Source organism: Ictalurus punctatus, chromosome 14 (assembly GCF_001660625.3).
Source record: "Ictalurus punctatus breed USDA103 chromosome 14, Coco_2.0, whole genome shotgun sequence".
Classification (NCBI taxonomy): domain Eukaryota; kingdom Metazoa; phylum Chordata; class Actinopteri; order Siluriformes; family Ictaluridae; genus Ictalurus; species Ictalurus punctatus.
The window spans coordinates 27,200,086-27,220,105 of record NC_030429.2 but is presented as its reverse complement, the minus strand read 5'-3'; the positions used below and the strand labels follow the sequence as shown (position 1 = coordinate 27,220,105).

Genomic DNA, 20,020 nt, shown 5'->3' with positions numbered 1-20,020 from the left:
AAAATAAAGATTTAACATGAATGACAAAAAACATAACTGACAAAGAGATAAGAGTCTCATACAGTGTGTGCTTTTACCCTCAACATTTCTGTAAAATAAATTTCAAATTTCATGATTATTCATTATGTCATAATGCAAGGATTTTATCTAGAACTATAAAACTGGATCTGTACTGACTGCTTGAACATGTCCGGGCTTAGTGGTGCACTCTTGATCTAGGATCACAAGCAGGTCATGCTCCACAACATGTCCTATGTGCATATATTTCTGCACACTCCTGACCATGCTTATGCAGGAAGCACCAGTGGTAAAAAGTGTAATAGTGGGTAAACTGATTATGAGGAGCTTCCATTCTACATATTGTCCATTATATCAGCACATCTGAAAGAGTATTTACTGATTTCACTGCTCACAACAAGATGCATGAACTTGTATTGACCTTGTATTGTATTGTATTGTATTGTGTATGAACTTTGATTGTTTACACTTTTTTAACCTTCGCTGCCTGCCCTGACCGTCTGCCTGTTTAACTACCACGTCTCTGCTCTGCCTACAACATTGACCTCTGCCTGCCATTACGTCTATTTATATTTCCTCATTTAATAAAGCTGCACATGGATCTCCACTCCGTTGACCCTTCATTACAAAAGACTTTTGACTTCGCCCGATCCTGATCCAGCGGCTATCGTACATTTATCGACGAGGTCTCAGCTGAAGCGAAAGTGTTAGTAGTGCACCAGCAGCAACTGCAGCGGCTGACATCGATATCAGAGGAACTAGTAAAGGCTATGCAACACAGTTCCAGCAGCTCCGCAATCTTGCCCCGTGAACCATTCCACTCCTGCTAACACCATAACCGCTAGTCCACGTTTCACTTTTCTGGAGAAATTTGATGGATCACGAGCCAAATGTAAAGGGGTTTTTACCACAATGCTCACTTTGTGAATGGGACTGGTATAGGCAGTCTTTCTCAAAAAAGCTTTTATTAGCCATAATGATTAAAAGGAGAAAGAATTTGAACTTCCATATTTGTTCTGTTTGACTCCAGCCCTACATCTGTGGCACGTCCTCCATCCAGAGTAATTGTTCTGTTGTTGTTAAACATGTTTACAGGCTGCTGAGTAGGTGACATAAGCACACTTCAAGGTATGTACATGTACCTACTCAACAGTGTTGGAAACAAATTCGGTACTATTCAGGGTGTATGTGCAGAACTAAAAGGCAGCAAGAAGGTGGGCTTAAACCCTTGAATGTGACAAAGAAAATTAAAGAGGTCGAAACCCTTTTATGAAGAGATGTACTGAATCTTTGTCTTTCTAAAATCCCAATATACACCTCCACATCAATGGTACCGTCACACATGTGCAACTCTATTATGCAAGAAGGAAGCCACACATCAACTCTATGCAGAAATGCCGCCGAGTTCTCTGGGCCAGAGCTCATCTCAGATGGACTGAAAGGCAGTGGAAACGTGTGCTGTGGTCAGATGAGAACACGTTTCAGCCAACCAGACTGTTATAAGTGAAAGGTGTAAAGTCAGCTTCTGTGATGGTCTGGGTGTTCATCAGTGCCCACGGCATGGGTGACTTCCTTATGTGTGAATGAACCATTGACGCGGAGGCGTATATAGTGATTTTAGAGAGACATATGCTGCCATCAAGGCACCGTCTTTTCCCAGGAAGTTCATGGTTATTTCAGCAGGACAATGACAGGCCTCATTCTGCATGTGCTACAACATCGTGGCTTCGTAAACACAGAGTGCGTGTGCTTGAGTGACCTCCCAGCAGTCCAGATCTGTCTCCTATGGTGCATTGTGAAGAAAATCAGACAATAGCATCTAAGGACTTGTTGCATCAAATTTTGCCTATTACCCAAAGACAATTAATATTTAACATAAAAACAGAGACTCACATATATTAACCAGATGAAGGTAGAAAGTAAGACACCAAGAGCCAGTGAGTGAGAAGAAGCAAGGGTCCAAGTTTATTTGTTCCATGAGATCCACACAGTTGAGACGTCCCAAGGGTGATCTAAAAAAACCAGAGCTGGAGCTCTCCTATTTATACGGTTTTCTTCGGGTCAGTCTGACCCAGACACCAATATGTTTAGAGTTAGCTGTCCCAGAACACCATTACATACGTTAATCAGCATTTTTGAGTGACCCTGATCCCATGGAGTTCGCCGTTCCCAGAGCCCCTTATCTCGCAGATGCAGCTCAGTATGGCTCCAACACCCTTATATTTTGTCTTGTTTCACTCTTAAAAAATATAACCTGACCTTCGTCTGTGTCACTCCTGACTGGACCTTCACTGAGAGAGGATTCTCCACACCCCCAAACACACTATCTCCACATCTTGAGTAAGTTTTATGTTTGTTTTGTATTTCTTTTTTATAGTGCTTGCATGTACATTGCCCTATAATAGTTTATTTCTGTTTTCTGCATATACACCAGGTCTCTGTGTGTGTGCGTGTGTGTGTGTGTGTGTGTGTGTGTGTGTGTGTGTGTCTCTTAGTTTGACTTCTGCCTGCGTGCAGACGTACTCCACCTACGCTCTGAGGCCTGCCGCACTAACCAATACAAGTATTGTTATCCCCCTGCACATTGATTATCTGTGTGTGTTGTGTCTTAGGTGAACGTCAGTTCTTACAGTCCCACCAGCCCAGTGAATTCTCAGTAAAATTATACTCATACTTGGTCTCCCTCGTGTTTATTTCATGTCTATTTTATTTCCAACAGACTGTTGAGCAGCTGAAGTTTTGTATCAAGCAAGCATGGGCAAAAATTCCACTTGCAAAGCTGCAACAGTTATTATCCTCAGTTCCCAAACCATTAGAAAGTGTCATTAAAAGGAAGGGTGATGTAACACAGTGGTAAACATGCCTCTGTCCCAACTTTTTTGAGTGTGTTGAAGGCATCAAATTCTAAATTTGTTAATATTTACAAAATACAATGAAGTTGGTCAGTGAAAACATTGAATTCCTTTTCTTTGTACTTTTGTGAGTTAATTTAAGTTTCAAGAGACTTGACAAATCACAGATTTTTGTTTTTATTGCATTATTTATTGCAACTTTTATGGAAATGGGGTTAGTAACAGAGCTATTGTTTATGAATGTGGGGGTCATTTTCATGTGCAGCATTTGTGGTTATTAACATCAGCAGACACAGAAGTGTGTTATGGTTTTTCCCCCCAGCGAGAATAAAGAGAAGTGTGGTCAAACACAGTCTGAAAGATACTCTTTCCATTACACTGTCAGTTAGGCCTCGTCACACCTTACACTAGTGCAGGGTTCAATAGTTATTTTAATGATGGAAGTAATCTGCCAGACAGAATAGTAGGTTTTATTTCAGATGCTGAATTGTGCTGATTATTTGTTCATAGGAATAAATAATATACAACTGTTTGTTAACAGGATGTATTGCATTAGGAATGTTTGAGAGAGAGAGAGATAGGCCACCCTTGCTAAATTGGATTTTTAAAAAAAATAAAAAAAAATAAATAAATAAATATATGCCAACCCAACCACTGCAGCAAGCTATTTAATTATCAGTTTTTATTTTTTGCAGATGTTAATGAACAGTTAGTTTATACATGATGAAAAAAAAAGTTCAAACATTTGCAGCATGGTATGTAAAAACCTTTATATATTACCTATTAATTTATATAATTAGTGTGATATTTAAAATCCAAAACATGTGTCAAAGAAATAGATTACTTTTGTATGAAAATGCATTCTAATTTCACGTACACTTGAGCCTTTAACCTTAGTCCTTCCCCTTTCACCTCGTTTGTAGAGGACACCGACTTTAAGCATGAGAACGAGCAGATAGAAATGAGAGGCATCCAGCACTGCACAGTCCCTGATGCCCTTCATCACACCTGAAACATAAAACCACAGTGAGTCATGAATGCAGAACAGGAAAAGAGTGAACTGCAGGTTGTGGCTGGAAACTGCCATTTCTCATTAAACCCAAAGCACAATGTCTGGATCTAAAAAAATAAATAAATAATTAAACCCTTTAATGAAGTACAAACAGCAGAGCTTCAGAGCTATCATGGCTGCAAAACTTCACACATTACAGAATTTTCCATTTCTTATGAAAAGAGGAAAAGCTAAATTTTATATAGACTGAAATCCTGGAATATGAATCCACATGGACTGCATTTATTAAAATCACCCTCCATTTTAAAAAGTACCATGTAATCGACTCCACAAGACCAGACTATGATGTTACAACCCAGTCTAGGTTGAACTCACAGTTCAATGTGAAAGACCTCTGGATAACAGAAGCCAGGAATGACAGACACAAACAGTTTTCAATGAAGGTGTGTATAGTGTACAAATCAACAAGTACATATATACACAAATGTACATAGAACACACCAGGCATATCTTCAGGGTGGGCCAAGGCCAAAATAATAAACAAAAGAGTTCTTGGTTTAGAGAGCTTGTTTACCTAAAATAAAAATAAAAACAACAAAAATACAAATGTACTTCCCAGCTCCCTAATCCAAAAACAGAGACAAAAAGGACCTCACTCCCAACAGAAATGGCAGCCACACCCCTACTGCTGGTAAACCAAGTGAAAAATATATATAGGAAAAATAAAAATATATAGAGGAAACCGGAGTACCCGGAGGAAACCCCCGCAGCACGGGGAGAACATGCAAACTCCGCACACACATGGCCCCAGCAGGAATTGAACCCCAGACACTGAAGGTGTGAGGCGAACGTGCTTTATTTATTTATTTAAAAAATCCAATTTAGCAAGGGTGGCCTATCTCTCTCTCTCTCTCTCAAACATTCCTAATGCAATGCATCCTGTTAACATAGTTGTGTAGTATTTATTCCTATGAACAAATAATCAGCACAATTCAGCATCTGAAATAAAACCTACTATTCTGTCTAACAGATTACTTCTATCATAAAAATAACTATTGAACCCTGCACTAGTATAAGGTGTGACGAGGCCTAACTGACAGTGTAATGGAAAGAGTATCTTTCAGACTGTGTTTGACCACACTTCTCTTTATTCTCACTGGGGGAAAACCATAACACGCTTCTGTGTCTGCTGATGTTAATAACCACGAGACTTCAGCTGCTCAACAGTCCTTAGACGCCATTGTCTGATTTTCCTCTTCACAATGCACCATAGGAGACAGATCTGGACTGCTGGGAGGCTCGTCAAGCACACGCCCTCTGTGTTTACGAAGCCACGCTGTTGTAGCACATGCAGAATGAGGCCTGTCATTGTCCTGCTGAAATAACCATGAACTTCCTGGGAAAAGACGGTGCCTTGATGGCAGCTTATGTCTCTCCAAAATCCCAATACACGCCTCCGCATCAATGGTTCCTTCACACATATGCAAGTCACCCATGTCTTGGGCACTGATGCACCCCATACCATCACAGATGCTGGCTTTTACACCTTTCACTTATAACACTCTGGTTGGCTGAAACGTGTTCTCATCTGACCACAGCACACGTTTCCTCTGCCTTTCAGTCCATCTGAGATGAGCTCTGGCCCAGAGAACTCAGCTGTGTTTCTGTATAGAGTTGATGTGTGGCTTCCTTCTTGCGTAATAGAGCTTCGGGTTGAATTTCTGGATGCAGTAGCGGACTGTGTTAAGTGACAACGGCTTTCTGAAGAGCCCATGTGGTTATATTTATCAGAGTAGCACAACGATTTCTCAGGCAGCGCTGCCTGAGGGCTCGAAGGTCACACACATTCAGCAGTGGTTTCCGGCCTTGACCTTTACACAATGAGATTTCTCTGGATTCCATGAATCTCTTCACAATATTATGCACTGGACATGGTGAAAGACAAATTCTTTGCAATCTTGCATTGAGCAATGTTCTTTTTGAACTGACTGGCAATTCTTTCACAAAGTTTGGCACAAAGTGGTGAGCCACGACCTATCCTTGCATGCAAAGACTGAGCTTTTGGTGGAAGCCCAATCCTTTTATGCCCAATCCTGACCCCCTCCCCTGTTACCAATTAACCTGAGCCTCCAAAATGGTGTTACTGGAATATTCTATAAACTTTTTAGTCTTATTTTGCCTCTGTCCCAACATTTTTTGAGTATATTGAAGGCATCAAATTTGTCTGTATTTACAAAATACAGTTAAGTTGGTCAGTAAAAATATTTAATACATTTTCTTTGAACTTTTGTCAGTTAGTTAGTTTCAAGAGACTTGACAAATTACAGATTTTAGTTTTTATTGCATTTTAGAAAAAATCCCAACTTTTCTGGAAATGGGGTTAGTATAAACCTGTGATTTTCAGTTGCACTACTGTCAGAGCTGCTATTAGAGAAAATTAATCAACACCTCACCAATCACAATCCAGAAATCAACATGGCTGTGATATAAACAATTTTAAATTAAATTGATTATATCGCACATTAAAAGGACGAAATGAGAACATTTAAAATTGGATAAGACTTTCATTCTCAGTGTAAAATGTGTGATCATGTAGAAATAGATCTGTAGATCTTATTAGTTTTGTGTCTTCTCATGTGGTTAGTGTGTTATTTTATGTAGCACCATGGTCCTGGAGGAACGTTGTTTCGTTTCACTGTGAACTGTAACAGCTGTATATGGTATAAATGATAATAAAACAATTTGAACTTGAAATAAATCTGGTCATGTGGTGATAATGACAATCTAAATTTATATTTCTAATTAATAAAATTAATGTAGAATTCACTGGAAGATCTGAACGTCTGAGAGTTGAAACTTAAACACTGACTGACTTCTAATATACACCAGTCACCCATAACATTTAAAACTGCCTGCCTAATATTGTGTAGGTCCCCCTTGTGCTGCTAAAACAGCTCTGACTGAACGAGGCATTGACTCAACAAGACCTCTGAATGTGCCTCCATGGATCAGACTTGTTTGTCCAGCACATGCCACAGATGCTGGATCGGATTGAGATCTGGGGAATTTGGAGGCCAAGTCAACACCTTGAACTCTTTGTTCCTCAAACCATTCCTTAAACCGTGCCGTGTAGCAGGGTGCATTATCCTGCTGAAAGAGGCCACTGCCATTAGCCTTTGCCATGAAGTGGTGTACATGGTCTGCACATTATTTTGGTGGTACGTGTCAATGTAACATCCACATGAATGCCAGGACCAAAGATTTCCAGTTGTCCTCCCTTAGACCACTTTTGGTAGGTACTAACCACTGCATACTGGGAACACCACACAAGACCTGCCATTTTGGAGATGCACTGACCCAGTCGCCTAGACATCACAATTTGGCCCATGTCAGAGTAGCTCAGATTCTTACACTTGCCCATTTTTCCTGCTTCCAGCACATCAAGAAGTGACTGTTCACTACACTGACAGTAGAGCAGCTGCAAATCACAGGTTTACATTAAAGTGCTCATTCTAATACGTTATTGTTTCTATAGTAACGGCTCATTCACAGGGACTGGTATGGCTAACATTCCATATAAACAGATTAAAAACATAACAACAATGTTTCAGTGAGGAAATGTTGATGATTATGACAGAGGAGTTTGTGGTTTCCTGGTAACATGACAAACTGCTTTTCTTTTTTTTTGTCTCATTAAGTTTAAGTGAAAGAAAAAATAGAGGCTGCTGAGGGAACAACTGTTTATATCTGCTATGAACTAAGTGAGAACAGGAACTGACTTGTTCAGCATACTTTGCACAACATTTCAAATAACTATAAATAGAAGCAGGGCACGTCATTATACTGAAAACCTTTATCTAGAATTCAGAAACCGAATAAAACACGTTACTGCGGTTCTGAGGCCCTGTTTTGATGAAACACTGAAACCACAATGACACTAAAACCACATGTCCTGAACATTAAATATCCAACAACTGGGTAAAATACATTATGGATGGACTGGCACCCAGTCCAGGGTGTACCCCGCCTTGTGCCCGATGCTCCCTGGGATAGGATCCAGGTTCCCAGTGACCGTGAAAAGGAGTAAGCGGTAGAAGATGGATGGATGGATGGACTTTCTTCTTCCAGTCAGTAAATATCGCCACCTACCACCACCATTCTGCAATGAGTAGCATATTAAAGTGGGCAGGAAAAAATACATCAAGGAAGTGTAGAATAAAGAAGGTAAATAACTTCCTAACAATAAGATGTACTTGCTTTAGCCCTGAGGTTACTACAGTATTTTATTAAATTAATATGGATTAATTACAGGGAAGAAATAGTTACTTTCCCAAAAAATACCTTGATGTTAGCTGACTAGCAAACCCTGTCACGTTAACCTAGCTTGTGTTAGCTGGCTAACTCCACATCAACTTACTGGAAGATCCACAATTAATTAAAAAAATGAAGGGTGATTGTATGAAAATATACATATTGTATGAAATGCTTTTTTATTTTTATTTTTTGTACCTCAGCATTGTTTCGTAGGTTAGCTAGTTAGTATAGGGTATAAAGTGTAATCAATGTGTGTATCTACAAAGTTTACTAATGTTTGGATATGTTCATCAGGTATAATCTGGTATGTATACCCAATGTATACCCAACAGTTAAGAATTACTTGTGGGAAGCATTATATAAACTCATAGTACACTTGTTGATCAAGTTATAAGTGTGTATTGAGTTAGAAGAATTCTGTGTCTTACTAAAGAGTAGGCCAGATTGTTTTCTGTGTCAATCCGTACCTCTGCACAGCAAGCATAATCTAAAACTATAAAACACTTCTAACAAGTGGTATTGAAAATGTGAACATTATGCTTTGGGTTTGTCTAAAGCAGCTTCACTCTGTGGCAGTAAATTAAGAACCGTGTGTTTGTCTGAAGCAGCTTCACTTTGTGGCAACAAAAAAGCAATTATGCACATTCCAGAACTGGGTTTCCAAACAAAGCCCCCTAAGCTTGCACATCAGTGTCAAAAGAAGAGATAAGAATTCCAGGAGGAAAGAACAAGATGAGGCTATAGGGTGAATTATGTGACACAGTAAAAAACCCAGGTCTGGTCAAACTTTTAAAGAATATACACATGCGCTACAAATATAAGGTATCATATGGGTGAGAATAATTAGTTATTAGGCGATGGAGATTGGTCTGTTCTAGAAAGAAAAGGTGAATGCCCCACCCAGGGATAATTTTACTGCTTCAGAGAGGTATATAAAGACATGTTTGTGTGTGTATAATTCAGATCCGCTGCAGACTGTCTCACTTTATTGTTTCAATAAAGTTGTGTTACTTTTTGACATCTACAAACCCTCTGTCTCTGAAGTTTTTTGACTTAGGCTGGAAGGATTGATTTTCCTCAACATTATACGATCAGACTTCTGGGCCTGTGACTAAACACTGCTGTTGTGGTTTAATGAACAACGATCAGTTTTTTTTCTTCTGTATCCTCTGATTTTCCGCAGCCCCCCACCATCAGACTGATTAGCAGGGCTGTGGTTACGTACTGCAAGCATTCAGCAGCTTCCCCTAACATACATCCCCCCTCCCCCAAACATAACACACACTGTTCTTGGTGTTCTCTAGTTACTGAAAGAGTAATTACTGATTTCACTGCTCACAACAAGATGGACAGGTGACACAGATAAAATGTAAAATCGTATAAAAGGAAAATTTTAAGAAGGATTAGGATTATGCCTCGTTTGAAGATTTGGCTCGTGCAGCTTTACATAGGGAGGAACATGTTTTTAGCACCACTGGAAACTCTATGTTGAAAGTGAGTGGAATATCAGTCCATTTCATTTGTACAATGCAATTTTAGTTGATCTCTATTCTAGTGCTTTTAGCTATGAGTACATTTCAGTGACACGTCTAACCTTCATTCATATCAATCACACTGCAATACATTACATTTCCAAAACTGGCAGCAGAAAACAATTGATGAATTTTCACCCCACTGCAGAGTTTCTAAATGTAATTGGGGCAGTAGAATACACACATGTACTCATAAATCTTTGAAAAAATATATTTATTACACAAACCTCTCGTAAAAGTGCCAAATAAATTATTTTTGTTTCGCTTCATGTAACAGTCCCTCTATTTCATTGAAGTTCAACTTTAGATTTTTACACATGCTCCATGTTCTCTACAACACGCAGCGCCAAGAGCCAGTGACCTGGCTTTTTAAAGTTATTTACCGTATAAGGCAAGTTCTGGGCTTTCTTTATGCAAATGAGAGAGGCTGTGAACAAGCACATCAATTTAGAATGTGTGAGACTTCTCACACATTCAGTGAGTGAGATTTTAAGTGAGACTTAACGGTCATTGTGTACAGTTGTGTGATAAACACCAATTTTCTTGAGTAATGGTGGCACTTACACACAAATTTTGAACTTGTTTTGTGCACACATTGATAAAAGAGACCCCAGGACTTCTGATGCCTTGCTGGTAAAGAAGTTGCTAAAATAGTTTTTTTAATAATATTTTTTAAATGCATTGTGGCTGCGGGACATGGTCAAGTGTCAGCTGTGGACGTAGAAGAGGCGGGCTAAACTGGCAGATAATGCGTGATGATTCTCACCTGTGTTGTATTACTGCCAGTTTACTTATTTGTGTCTGTTTGTACTTTCAGTGCCTCCCATTACCCGCAAGCGAAACACGCACGCACGTTGTTGATCAGTCCTGCACATCGGCTTAGAGGAATTTCATGCCGTTCCTCAGTACAGAACAGCCTCAACTCTGGGAAGTTTTTGGGTTTCCTCACATGAACTGATTGCTTCAGGTCCTTCTACAAACCTGCACTTGTATAAGAGGTGAAGGGGCCTAACAGGCAGGGTGATGGGTAATGGAAAGTGTATCTACAGACTGATTATGCATATGACCACAGATCTCACAGACACACATCAAGACAGTGTTCATTAGCAGAATTCGGATTAAACCCCGAATATTTTTTCTTCCTAACTTTTTTTCCCACAGTGTACTGAGACTGTCATCCAATCAGAGCGGGGCAGGCTGTAGTGCTGCTTTTTCATTGGTCAGAAGAACAGGAGCAAAACTAAAGGGTACTAAAACATTGTTTTGTTTGTTTATTTGTTTGTTTGTTTGTTTGTTTAACTTTAAATAAACACAAGTTAGATTTCTGTATTCCTCTGTCACTGATGCTTGAAATAATCCACATTTCTGCGATTCAATATGAACATGATGTATAAATATCAACAAAATTCTTCCATAAACACCACACCCTTAAATAACCCTGCTGAAACAGTAGATCCCTTACCTACATGCTTCTTAACAGTGAAGAAGTAATTTTACAATACAGTCTGGATCTGAGATTAAAATCCTGCTCATAACAAAATTAACCTATTTTAATTTCTCAAAAGATCGTTTCACATGTCTTAACGTGTATACTATCAGTGTTAGTACATCATCTATGATAATCTCCTCTCTAATTAAAGAGACAATGTCTTTTATATTCTTTAACCCTTTACACACTGAATAAATTCACTCCATCCAGTAGGTGGCAGCAAAATGATACTGTACATGTGCTACACTCCTGTATTACTGTAGTCTAGACCTCTAACATACAGTGAAGATAAATCACATCAATACTTTAACACTTTATTTACATCACAAGCCTTTATATTAAACTATTTAATGTCAGATTCCAGGATTGCAGTGCTGATTCTCTCTCACTGATATTACATTCTTCAAATCTGTATACAAAGGTAAAGTACATTTTAATCACAGGTAAACATTTCTTCACAACAACCTGTGTGTGTGTGTGTGTGTGTGTGTGTGTGTGTGTGTGTGTGTGTGTGTGTGTGTGTGTGTGTACATTTTAGATATATCTTTTGTAACATTATTAAAACATTTTTTTTTAAAAGTTACTTCCTAGTACGGGGACATTTTGAAACTAATGCTCCTGTTAAACAACTGCGCTTCCTAAATATATATTTAATTAAAATTCTCATTATAAGGTTTATTTAAAAAAAAGACAGAAATAAAAGCAGGAAACTGCACCACGTCTCTGTCCACGTTTCACATGTGTTTATATAAAGCTTTGGGCTTTTGTCTGGAGTAAAATAAACACAGTAATTCACCTTCAGGAATTCATTTATTTGATATTGATTATATCAGTCATTTACTTTGTATTGGCCTGTACACACAGTGCAGTGTTACATGTTACACAGGACTAAAGTCTTTTAACCACTAGAGCTCTAGTGTGCACTTATAGCCCAAAGAAACAAACATCTTCAACACATCTGGCTTTCATGCTTCAACTCTTCATGAAGCTTTAACATCACTACTTTTAACCTTGGAACACGTTTAAGAGCAAAATGTACCAAAGACTCCTTGTAAATATTTTTTTGTTGTTGTTGTTTGAAGTTAACACATTTTTGAATAGTTAAAGGAACGTTTTCCTCGATTCATTGTTGAACAATTATTTAAAAATTGAAGTTTAAGAGTTACGAGAGCTGAATGACGGCACAGTTGGGGAATCACCCAGATAACATGCTTTTGAGGACAGAACAGGAAGTCATTAATCTTCAGACCACACGGATTATTAGTGAGTACTTGATGTATGCGAGGTCGATGGGATCGTAGCAGGTTCTCTGCTGATTCTGATCCTCATGCTGCTGATGATTTCTGGGCCGTCAGGAGACACTTGTGTAGGTCACAAAGGTCAAATCAGACAGGTGCAGCTCCACTTCCTGCAGAGAGAAACATCTGATAATGTGACGTTATTAGTCTGCTTTAATAGTGACATGATCTCAGCGCTGACTTCCATCAACTATATTTCATCATTTCATCGTTTTTCTGGTACCTTCTCGTTTGAGTCCCCAGTGGAAGAACACTTATCTGAAAAATAAGAGAATTTAACACAGACAAAGACGACAATCTCAAAAATGTCAAACACACAGATTTCACTACACAGCTTTTTACAATCACTAACGTTTTCATTACACATTCATTCTGCACTAGTGTATAAGGGCTGCTGTACGGCCTGGAACAACAGGAAGTGTCGTAAATAAAGGGAAGTGTGTGTGACAGGGTGAACGGTGTAAATGTTGGTCTTCAGGCTGTAAGTTCTCACCTTGTAGCGTGGAACAGTACAGAGAGGAGCAGATGATGCTTATTGAAACAAAGACCGCACACACACATGATAGGATTATAATAATAATTCCACAGTGTGTAAGACCAGAGTGCTGAGGGTTAGGGAATGTGTATGAGTAGTCAATCTCGTCATACTGATCAGTCTCATGATGCTGATCAGCTGAAACACAGAGGAACACAGAGATATCAGTAAAGTATCTGAGAGGAAAGTGTATCAGATGACATTCTGATATCTTTTATAACTTTAATTTAGAGTTAAACACACAACGATCAGGCTGTCGCTTATACACTGTGTAACAATAAACAACAACAACAATAACCGAGAGAAAACTGTTTTCTTTTCTGCTTTATTAATCATCACAGTAGTTTCAGCTCACCACATCTGTACTGATATCTCCTTATATTTTTCTTTTATTAAGGTTTCTCTCAGTCATGAATGTGGGACATGAGTCACTATTTGAAACACTTTTCTCCTCCACACTGAACTGATCTCCTCACAGTTCAACAACATTCTCAACACTGCTCTTTAAAGTGTGGCTGAACAAAATAAAGAACCCTTGAAGAAAACGAAGCCAGAGAGGAAATAATGTCCAGATTAGCAGAACTTTAAAAAGTCTGGAGTGTCAGGTGCGCGAGATTTTACTGTTTGTTCATAAAAATAATCCTTGAAATAATACACAAGATATCAATAATATTATGAAAAATAAACACACGAACTAAAACAATATTAAATAGCAATAATCAGACTGAATAAAGTATTGGCACCCACCTGTAGAGTCCAGTCTGATGAGTTTCCCAAACTGAATGTGTGTCGTTCTGTTTCGACCTCCACAGAAATAAAATCCCAGATCTGTCTCTCTAACTCCAATAATCACTAAACTGACTGAACTGCTGCTTTCTGTCATATCAAAGTGATTCTCGTTCACATTATAACGGAGGAAAAAGGTTTTCTTCAGCTTTAATTCTTCAGCAGATATCAGCAGCTTCACCTCCTCAGATCTCAGTCGATACCACGATATCTCAGAATAATTAGTGATGTTACAGAGCAGGGTGATGTTCTCTCCAGGAGGAACAGATAAATGATCAGTTGAAGCGATCTCAAGGAGACACGGTGTAAAGAAACCTGAAGGAACAACAAGAGAGCAGATTCATCATCACTGTCCAAACCAGCTATAGTGCATTAATACATTCAGAGTCCTGAACATTACTCACACTTTCACAGCTACAGTGGCTAATAACAGTCTTTTATAGTTTACTATCTGATCATCTGCTAATGTGTGTATGAACTCACCAAACAGCATCTGTAGAAGAAATGTAGACAGGAGTTTGGCCATTTCTCACACACTCCCTCCAGCGCTCTGAGGACAAGTGCTGCTGTTTCACACCTGCTTTTAGCCACACGGTCCTACATCCTATTCTGTATTTTGTCAGTCCAATAATCTGCTCACATCACCGGTGTTCTTCTTAGACGGTGCGTACAGATCCGAGCACATTCATCATTTTATCAGTTTATTTTCTTTACACGATCCACCAACAATGCTAACATGAACATCCTAGCAGGCTGAAGGAAAAACATTTTAGCACAATAAGACCCTGAGCGTATGTCAGAAGAGGGACAGATCCATGCTAGCAGAATAAATCATAAATCATATTGTTTTAACTGATATTTAGCTGCAATATGCAGAAATGTTTGGATTTATAAGCAACAGCGGAGTATAAATACTTAAGCCGGTTCACACTGTACGATTTTGACCACGATTTAGTCGTCTGATGAATAAATGAATAAATGTCTGAGACTAATTTTGAGAATCCTAAAAGATTCCTATAATCCTGGGCCAAAATCTGTAGTCTTTGATCGGTAGTTTGACGTGTTCCCCGACAGCAGATTAATGACCGTTGTGATCAGATTTTTCCTCTGTTTAAATTCTGGCAGTGTGAGAAGATTTGAGGCACAGTCCTGTAGTGTGACTTCTCCTACTCCGTACGAGTCTTATTGTGTGCGTCGGTTTTTCACGTCTTGTACAGTCTGACATTAATGAGAACTGAGATCCTACAGTGTGACATGGCTTACAGTACAGCAGGGATCGTGTTCGTACAGTCTGACAAGCAGCAGTCACAAAGGACTATTAAAAATCACACAGTGTTCACCCGGATTAAAAATAAGTGCAGTCACTCTGCAGTCCCATGTTCGTATCAGATATTCTGCTGCAAATCATAATAAACTGTCTACAGCCGTACACTCCTGGGCAAAGAAAAATGGAGTAAGCCAAAAATGGCAATTTATGAAGCTTTTAATGGCCTTAACAACAAATCATTGGTCAGGAAATGAGCAAGAATTAAACAAATGCACTCCTGAGACCTCCTGAGACACCATTTGCTTGTTTACTTTTTCTGCAGTGAAAAATCTAGAAACAGGGAAATTCACTCATATTGTCTTCTTGTGCGCAAAAGTAAAATCATGATAATGATTCAAAAGTTCGATGTAAAATTCAAACTAACATTAAAAAATTTTAATGAAGTAAAAATAAAATAAAAAATAAAAAGATGTTCACAACTTTACCTACAAAGTTTAAACATTTAAAGAAATCAAATGGGAAAGTTTTTCCATACCAAGTTACTTTATCTATTTGTTTAATTCAGGCTAATTTCCTGAACAATGATTTGGTGTTAAGATCATTAAAAGCTTAATACTTTGCCATTTTTGGCCCGGTCCTTTTTTTTTCTCCCGGGAATGTAACTAGATAAAAAGTTTGATGTGACGTTCTCTAATAAATTTTAATAACAATAAATGTTGTCAAATTGCTGATAGAACATGAAGAACACACTTGGGGACGTGCTGTTATGGGAAAATAATAAACTCTGAAGTGGTTACTCTGCTTCATCACACCACACCACCACTTAGTATTTTACTATAACAACACAACACACACTGTTTTATAGACAGTCTTACTCTATAAACCATCTATACAGTCATTAAGAAGCATTTTATCTCACATATAGTGCGCTTACTTCTTTAGAGTATGAATTAGAAGTTTTTATTACTATACTTTACTTCTATCCAGTAATTTACTAATATATATGATCTCACAAAACAGCAGCTGTAAAATAAACACATTCGGCCATTTCTCACGTACATCCTCAATGAACTTGTGATGTTTTTTAAACCCTTCTATTTCTAGTACGTGTTCTCACTACCTGTCCCTTTTAACTTTTAGCCATGACTCCCTACATCCTGTTCCATTAACATATCCAGTATGCTGCTGACATCGTTTGTCTTATTAATGCTAACCCCACCATGCTAACCCCACCATGCTAACCCCACCATGCTAACCCCACCTCTAACCTTAACCTTCTTAACCTTTCATCCAAATCGAGTTGTGCACATTGTTACAATTACATTGTTTTCAGTTCACCCTTTAATTAGTTTGTTATTTTGTAATTAGTTTATTAGTTTATTTAAACCCTTGTGTTTCTCTGTTCCACATGAATTATTGTTCAGTGTTTCCCCGCCTGTCTGTACTAAGCCTTTGTTTCTTGATGTCTGCTAGTGTTTCGCCTTAGTCCCAGTTGACCGTGTCTGTTCATCGCCTGACTTTAACCTGTTTGTTGAACTTGGTCTTGCTGAACGTTCTTGGATTTGTCTGCCTGCCTCTGAATAAAGATACAACGCTTTAACTGCAGCTGCATCTGTCTCACCTCTCATTCCCTGACAGAAAAAGTACACAAAACTAGTACAGGCTAGTCATCAATAGTTGAAACACAGAGGCAGATTCTCAGTTCTGCACAGGGGAAGGTTGTAACGCTGTGTTAAAACTATTAGAAGAGACTATGCTATTCTGTGTAGTTAGCCTTCTAAATTCACACAATTAACTTTAATGACTTTATTGTGCATTATGAGAAACAGGCTGAGGAAGACAGACAGGGGTGTACCTGTGTGTTATCTCCTTGGATACACAGTAGGCGAAAAGCAGTACGGCAGAGGGGTAGTATATCTGAATTCCCAGTAGGTGAGAAACTGTAGGTGAGAAATACCCGGATGGTGTACTGCTTCTGGTGAGATTTTGCAGTATGCAACTGATGTACAGTACGCAAGTCAAAAAATCCCATACTGCAACAGGACTGGTGCAGACAACCTCAGAAAAAAATGTCAGAAGACAGCGTCGGCTCTTTTTAAACAGGACTTGTAACAATAACAGTAGAAATTGTTAACTTTGTTCAAGGTTTAAACAAGAAAACAGTTGTCACAGCTAGGGATGCACCGAAATGAAAAATCTTGGCTGAAGCCGAAACGGAATATAATGAAAAACTTGTCCGAAAGCCGAAGGCCATAAAACGAACACGTTTTTTCATGTTTTTTTCCATTTATTTTACCATTTTTTCAGCATTGCATAAATTAAATAGTCAAAATGTGCTTTTAACTATTTTGTCTTGCTTTTCAAAGAAAAACATCAATTACAAAAACTACTATTTAAAAATATTTATTTAACACTGAACATTTTTTTCATTCCAGCAGGCACAGGCTACCAACAAGGCACAATATAACTTTAAATAAATAAATTATTAAAATATAAATATTGTGATGTGGTCATCTTTGAGCCCCTTGAATAGCCGATGTTGGGCCTGTAACTGACTGCTGAAAGAATGGACACTCTGTAGACTACAACAAAATAGTGCATTAAAAGAGTGCAGGATCTGGTTCTATTGGGTTCTATAGGGCTGATTATATTGGGGATATGTACCGCTCGCGCTCCTCTACACCTCGCCGAGTATTATGGTAGATATAGGATTTGTCTGCCTGTCCTTAAATAAATACGTCTTCACCTGCTTCCGTACTCTACTCCCTTACGTCTCGCGACGTGACAGAAACAAAACAAACGCACGTGTCCACAGCTCGTGCACACATGCGCCCCCTCATTGAGGTCATGACATTTGCGCGTCTCACTCTGGTTGCTAGGCTATTTGGTCACGTCATCAAACACGTCATTGTTCGGTCAAATTTATTCGGCCTTTTTACTTATTCAGCTGAACACCGGAAATGCTTTTTTTGCTATTTTCGGCCGAATAATTTCGGTTGCCGAACATTCGGTGCACCCCTATTCAAAGCGTTTGAGACCTTTTTTATGATCTACATCATGCCTTAACCGGCCGAGCTAACAGCAACGTATTGACCTCAGCCTGTTAATATTGCCCACATTGAATTACTAATTCAGTTAACTTTCCTGATATGGATTTGAATTAACTAGTTGTTTTGTCCATCATTACAGGTGGTGTGAAACTGGGGTAAATTTGTGTTGGCTAAAAGGCTAGAAATAAGATACTGTCAATAAATAGCTATTATGCAGCTTGTCAATAGTTAGAATCCATCCATCCATCCATCTTCTATACCGCTTATCCTTTTCAAGGACATGGCGAAACCTGGAGTCTATCCCAGGGAGCATGGGGCACAAGGCGGGGTACACCCTGGACAGGGTGACAATCCATCGCAGGGCAATAGTTAGAATACAGAGCCTAAATTGAACAATTAATACTAAGTAATGTTTGGATGTTACCGGGACTGATGAGCACACTCTGATGCTTATCCAGTGGAAAGTGTTTAATGGAGTCCTCTTCACCAGGAAGCAAAATGCCACCATCAAAGGATCTGAGAAAGTAGAGAATAAAAAATGGGAAAAGAAGGGGGGAATTTATACTAACACTATTTACATTGTGGTAGTAGTCACTAAAATGTCACAGAGCTTGACTTACACTTTTTAAATTTTTGATTTCTGTGTATTTTTGTGACAGAACACAGTCTACAGGGGAAGGTGACGGCGGTCTATATCAAGAAAAAGGGGAATAATTAAAACAGAAATACAAAGTAAGCAGATTCTGTTACTGCTGTGCAACAAACAAAGCTTTGATTTGTCAAAAAACATAACTGCCCTTGCATTATGTTTGTAGTAGGTAGTAAGGTTACAGTAGCATCCTGGAAATGGTATCTTGCCATGGATGAGGCAATAGAGGTGGTAGAACCTCTATAACACCATCCAGCCTTACTGCCTCATCTGGCCAAGATGCCACCCTCAGTGAATCCAGAGCAGGAAAGGACACACAGAAAAGGGAAAAAGGCTGGAATTGAGGAACTGATCATGGAGATGAAGAAGAGGGAAGCTGAGAGAGAGAAACAGCTGAAAGGGATGAGAGAAGATGGAGAGAAATGGAGGAGAGAGAAGAAAGAAGAGAAAGGGAATGACAGGGGAGGCAAGAAGTGGAGGCCAGAGAAAGGGAAGAAAGAAGAGACCGGTAGAAGAGAGAGAGAGAGAGAGAGAGAGAGAGAGAGAGAGAGAGAGAGAGAGAGAGAGAGAGAGAGAGAGAGAGAGAGAGAGAGAGAGAGAGAGAGATGAGGTGCAAAGAAGGTGCAGTGTACAGTGAGCTGTGGTAAAGTAGCAAATTTCCATTTCAGTGGACTGAAGTGTTTAAGATGATGCTGACTGGAAGGTTGTGAGTTCATATCCCAGCTGTGGAAGCTTGGCCTTAACCCTCAACTGCTCAGTTATATAAATGAGAAAAATGTAATTCGCTCTGGATAAGGAACAAAATGTCATAAAAAATAAAGCAGGAAAAGTTTTCTTTTCTGTGTTCAGCATTAAGTAGGCTGTAGGGGAAAGAGTTCCTGAATTTGTTAGTGTGACGGTGAAGACTCCTGTAGAAAACACCTACAATGGAGATAGCTTTTGGAAATGCAGAGTAACCCCATTTACAGTCATTGATGGTATCATTTGAAGGCTTAAACACTCAACTTTAACCAGAATCACATCAATGTTGTATTTGTTACATAAAGTAGCACGATGGAGAATAAACATCATGCCAGAATAATTTCTAATCCAAAAGAAACTTTGTTTGATGTTCCATTTTGAGGACTTTACTTTAAATGACACCAAACTGTGAATTTATTCCACTGTATATGGATAAGAAAAAGCATTTAAGTTGAGAAAAATTAAGGTGGAAATGAA

General features: G+C 38.8%; 2 protein-coding genes across 34 annotated transcripts in view; one reads left to right on the top strand and one right to left on the bottom strand.

The window, feature by feature from the left end:
• The window catches only part of LOC108274794 (uncharacterized), a 588,939-nt gene that overhangs the window by 361,874 nt on the left and 207,045 nt on the right, over positions 1-20,020 (top strand). The window lies entirely within an intron of this gene.
• On the bottom strand, positions 11,943-14,403 carry LOC108274890 (uncharacterized). 2 transcript variants are annotated; one of them, XM_053685871.1, is made up of 5 exons: positions 14,320-14,403; positions 13,798-14,151; positions 13,009-13,188; positions 12,739-12,773; positions 11,943-12,625 (listed from the first exon to the last, which is right to left on the bottom strand). In XM_053685871.1, the coding sequence occupies exons 1-5, from the start codon at positions 14,360-14,362 to the stop codon at positions 12,569-12,571; spliced, it is 669 nt and encodes a 222-aa protein (XP_053541846.1). In that variant the 5' UTR covers positions 14,363-14,403; the 3' UTR covers positions 11,943-12,568. The 2 variants fall into 2 exon arrangements, with proteins under 2 accessions (XP_053541846.1, XP_053541845.1); XM_053685870.1 differs by lacking the exons at positions 11,943-12,625; positions 12,739-12,773 and having other exon boundaries at positions 12,781-13,188.

Bases quoted from the DNA above. Each gene is read 5' to 3' on its own strand.
- LOC108274890 (XM_053685870.1), bottom strand. From the start codon at position 14,362: ATGGCCAAACTCCTGTCTACATTTCTTCTACAGATGCTGTTTG. The intron at 14,152-14,319 runs GTGAGTTCATAC...TTGTTCCTTCAG, and splicing joins TCTTCTACAGATGCTGTTTG to GTTTCTTTACACCGTGTCTC. The intron at 13,189-13,797 runs GTGGGTGCCAAT...TCTGTGTTTCAG, and splicing joins CATCAGACTGGACTCTACAG to CTGATCAGCATCATGAGACT.